This window comes from Sinocyclocheilus anshuiensis, unplaced genomic scaffold (assembly GCF_001515605.1).
Source record: "Sinocyclocheilus anshuiensis isolate Anshui unplaced genomic scaffold, SAMN03320099.WGS_v1.1 scaffold2015, whole genome shotgun sequence".
Lineage (NCBI taxonomy): Eukaryota > Metazoa > Chordata > Actinopteri > Cypriniformes > Cyprinidae > Sinocyclocheilus > Sinocyclocheilus anshuiensis.
Window position 1 is genome coordinate 253,948 of NW_015551020.1, and position 5,049 is coordinate 258,996.

General features: G+C 36.5%; 1 protein-coding gene across 1 annotated transcript in view; it reads right to left on the reverse strand.

The window, feature by feature from the left end:
* The window catches only part of LOC107661088 (pyruvate carboxylase, mitochondrial-like), a 215,660-nt gene that overhangs the window by 22,660 nt on the left and 187,951 nt on the right, over positions 1-5,049 (reverse strand). Inside the window, exon 17 of the mRNA XM_016450539.1 lies at positions 1,999-2,178. Within this exon, the coding sequence (XP_016306025.1) occupies positions 1,999-2,178 (180 nt within the window). The remainder of the gene's footprint in view (positions 1-1,998; positions 2,179-5,049) is intronic.

The window sequence follows — 5,049 nt, forward strand, 5'->3', positions numbered from 1 at the left end:
TATATATGTTATATTATTTATTAAATTTACTAGCAAATCCGGAGTGAAAATTATTTCTACACCATTATTTTTTGTGTAGCTGGAAGAACTACTGTACATGGACTAGCAACAAACTTTCCAGTTACTTAGCAACTTGAACAAGGCAGGAAGTACACGTACAGGATTTGTTTTAATTACTGGAACATTTATATAATGCCAATATCAGAAATATCCTTGTTGCCTAGTGGACAATTTAGTCATATTTTTGTCTCTACTCTAAGATATCATGTGACCCCATGGTTCTTCTGTTTGAGGAAAATTTAAAACAGGCTGCAAATTTCACACTTGCAAAGTTTAGTTGACTTAATTCAGAGCCACAAAATAATTCATAATAGAGACTTTATTATATATTTTTTATGTCCTACTAAGTCACAGACTCTGTCTTTTTCTGGTTGTCTCTTTCTCTCTGTGTTAAACTGAGGCCACATGTTGAGCTCTCTTACATGGAAATGCTGCCAGTGCAGACAAACAGTGTTTAATCTTTCATTTTTGGACTTCAGAGTGCTTCAAAAGGGTTTGTCTGTCTGTCTGTGTGTGTGTGTGTGGTAGAGAAATAGTAAATCAAAGTAAATTTTCCCTCAACTGCACAAGCAGGATGTCTGTCCTCAGTAACCATGCCATTTAAAATTAAGCAAAGGTCTCTCCTGTGACCTCATGACTGTAGGTGTGTGTGTGTTTGTGTGTGTGCATTATAGTGGATCAGTCTGACTCTGCATGGTTTCTTTTCTCAGCAAGACTTTCAGCACAAGAAGACGGAAACGCCACAGCCACTACTGAGAAAGCTTTACTCAGCCTTAAACCTCTTGTCTCTTATCCTGTCTTTCACACATATACACAAACTTTGTGATGGATGCACACAAAGCTATTCTCTAAATCTTTCTCTCACTTTATCGCATCCTTTTACCTTCTAATTTTTCTCTTCTTTCTCACACTCTTCCTCTCTATGTGTGGCTAGAGATTATTCAAAAACAATGCCACTGTCACTCTCAACAGCAACAACAAAAACTGTGTGTTCTTCCTCATTTGTAGGTGTCTTGGATAATAGCATCTGCTAAATGACTAAATGTAATAAAGAAAGCTCAATTCTACAGGTAATATTTCTGTGAGAAATAAAGTGGCACTTTTTACATCAGTCTCAATGGGTTTTTAAAAGCTCTTCTTGTTCTAATGAATGCTATTGTCTTGTTTGCATGTCTGAAATGCTGGGAATCCCACTCATGTATTCTTGACCCAAAAAATTTGAAGGGTCAATCCCATTTATGCAGTACATTTTTATGTCCCCAGTCTTGACGTCCATGACATGCGGAGTCCCACAAGGCTCAATTCTTGCACCGCTCTTGTTTAGCCTGTATATGCTCCCACTAAGTCAAATAATGAGAAAGAACAAAATTGCCTATTACAGCTATGCTGATGATACCCAGATTTACCTAGCCTTATCTCCAAATGACTACAGCCCCATTGACTCCCTCTGCCAATGCATTGATGAAATTAACAGTTGGATGTGCGAGAACTTTCTTCAGTTAAACAAGGAAAAACTGAAGTCATTGCATTTGGAAACAAAGATGAAGTTCTCAAGGTGAATGCATACCTTGACTCTAGGGGTCTAACAACTAAAAATCAAGTCAGGAATCTTGGTGTGATTCTGGAGACAGACCTTAGTTTCAGTAGTCATGTCAAATGGGCTATATAAATAAACTTGCCTTGCCTTGCCTTGCCTTATATCGATGAACAAAATATTAAACTTACAATTTTTAAGGATAGAAATCGTATTTGTTTGTTTTCTTTTATTTAGCTTTAAATAACTGAATTACTTTGGTTTTAGTGGTTGCTTGAATTTTTTTATTCTAATTTATCAAATAAAAATTTTACAAACAAATTCTGTTTTTTTTTTAAATTTTTTCTGGGAAATATTCAGACAGTGACAGAAAACCATGAAACCATTAAACAGTGTAATCTCACCTTTGACCTGAAGGGCTCAGGGAATCCTCCGTGTGGTATTCCAATGTGTCCTTGCAAGAACTCCACAACAGACAGAGGGAAAGAGAGCTCGTCTGCTCTCTCTTCTACCTCAGCCCGGGAGAGAGAGTTCTGCACCATAAACTGAGCCAGATCACCCACAATCTTAGAGGAGGGGGTCACCTGAAGAAACAAAAGTGATAGAGACTGAAATGATGTCCAGAAAAGAGTTCTTCAGTTCTAGAATCTTTTAAAACAAACTCACACAGCACATTTTAATGCGAAGTACAGCAAACTGAAAATGTACCTCCTTAGTCAGCTAGAAATGTTCACCCTGTTCAAAAGGCACATGATTCTACTGACAAATTGAGCATAATAATCAATTCACATTAAAATGTTACAAATCCCAAGAACAAAACATGAAACTTAAGAACAAACTCAAAACAATTCAAGAAATCGAAAGAGGAAATTATTTGTGGAGAGGTCAGATTGAAACAAGGGGTTACTTTCTTTTTAAAGGAATAGTTAACCTATTACTGTCATCACTTACTCACACTCATGTTTGTCCAAACCTGTATGACATTACATTCCTCCATGGAACATAAAAGAAGAAGGTTTGGAGAATATTTTGTTTAAAGGACTCAACGAAAAGATGGAGAAGGATTAGTTTTCAAAGACTTGGAATATAGTGCACAAGATGTATATATCACTATGATAACTTCATTTAATTTCATAATACTGGCCATTATTTAAGAATATTCTAAAAATTCACTCTGTGTTCCACAGAAGAAAGTAATTCATATGTGTATGAAGCAACATATGATTTTCATTTTTGTGTGAATTATTCCTTAAAATGTGAACACCACCAAATAATTAGAGAAAAATACTTCAAATCTATTTTAGACATCCTCTAAAGGTCATTCAAATTCAACCAATAAAGTGAATGTATGAAGAGTTCAGCAAAGAGACAGAAAATGACAAAAGAAACCAAGAGAACAAAATAAGAGAGTGAGAGAACTCTATGAAAATAAGAGATCCATGAGGATTTGAGAGGAGGAAAGACACACAAGGTGAAGAAAGGGAAAAAGCAAGAGATTAAGGAGAGAAATAAAATGTTAAATGTCACGCCATTTTTCCTTTCACATAAATAGATCAGCACTCTGCAAAAAATACCTTATGTACAGCAAAACTGCTGTCAACTTTTCAACTTGCAGTGTAGGCTAGATACACTTTGAAAGTGTTGCCTTAAAAAAGTACCATAGTACAGTATTGGTATATCTATTTGTATCTATTTGTACATAGCAAATATTTTGATGCCACGGTAATAATTATAACATAGTGCTCCAAGGTATTTAAAAGGATATCATTGTATTAACATGCTATTACTATGATGCCATGCCCAAAAACAAAAACTGTAACCACTCCATGAATGGATGGTTGAGAGTAGGTCAAAAAAGGAAAGGAGTAACATTTAGGATTACGTTTTGTAATAGAGTCCTAGACAAAGGTTTCGCAAGGTTAATATCCTTGTTTAAATACAAAGCCACAGACACGTGCAAAGACTTTTTGAGAGCAAAGGATTTAACAATAACCCCACAGACCCTGAGTGACTCGGGCACCGCTGGGACTATAGAGGATAACACAGCGGAGACCTCCAAACTCTAATGTGACCAATTATAAAACTTCTTATGCATATACAGTAAATGTCAACATTATACACTTTTATATGAGTTGCATGTGTTCTTTGAACAATATTAAAATTCTGACACTCTTGCATAACTCTCTTCTGCTTCAGAAGTTCAGTCATCTCAGCCAGGGAATACTGCTCATAGAGGAATGACTCTCTGTAAGATGAGCACTTAACTGTCTGGATAATCAAATGTGATTTCACTAAATTAAGCGTGAACGTTTCCTTCATCCTGCCACAGTCATTTGAAGTCAAGACGTTGGAGCTCATGTTAAATCAAATCCTAAAGACTCATGGTGGCTGGGGTGCTCCTGCTTTGGTTGCGTTAAGAATAGCAGAGTACCATACTATTTTGCAGTGTGTTATTAAACAAATTTTGAGAATGCAGTCATAATGTTTTAAATATAAACTCATAATAAGCCTTTTATAAGTGGTATACAAAAATATTACTACTTTTCTCTCAAATGTTATGACTTCATTATCGTTAATGGCCTATTGTGTGATTATTCTCAAAACATAATACATAAAAACAGATGTGAATTAAAAAAATTAACCCACACCAGTGAGCAAATAAAATCAATACATGTCTTCTATCAGACAGTATTTATCACTCAGCAAAGGAAGTGCAATGTTTGGCTGGATGAAATGTAATTAAAGTCCCCATGAAATCAAAATTAAAGTTTTTTTGGGTGTTAGTATCAATATGTTAGTCTTAAGCTTATCTATAAGGCAGTGTGCTCCAAAACAGTGACAAAATTCGCATTTAGAAGATATAAGCATTCAAAGCTTGCAGTTCATCACTTCCGCCAAAACGGCTCAATGATTTTCTTGACGTCACATCATACTTCAGCTTCTCATCAAACTTTCTGTCCAATCAAATGCTCTCTAGAATCCGAAGCGCCCGCCCCCTACACTATAAAATAGACGCTGAAGCCGCGGCTGAAATCGGTCACTTGTCCACAGAATTAGTATTTTCTGTACAGTGAATGGCACGTAGTGCACTATATAGGGGACAATTCAAACAGTGTACATATGCTTTCCATTGAGGAAAAAAAGAAGTCTGGTTTCGCGCTGTGTCACGCTAAACACCGCACCACACACACACTCTGCTCCGGTCCAGAGACACGATAGCACGGAGCGGATCACATGCGCGAGTCGGCGCAGACCACAAAATGTATCGGAGCTATTTGAATTCTACACAGAATGCTATATTTTATAGCAATATGGATGAGATTGTGACTGGCATACCCTGTCAAATGCGGCTTTACGGAGCTGAACGGCTCTTGCCCAAGCTATGATATAAACGAACGCTATTGGCTATTTTTAAAAAAAGGGGGCTGCCTGTCTTCCTGTTTCAGTTAAAATGA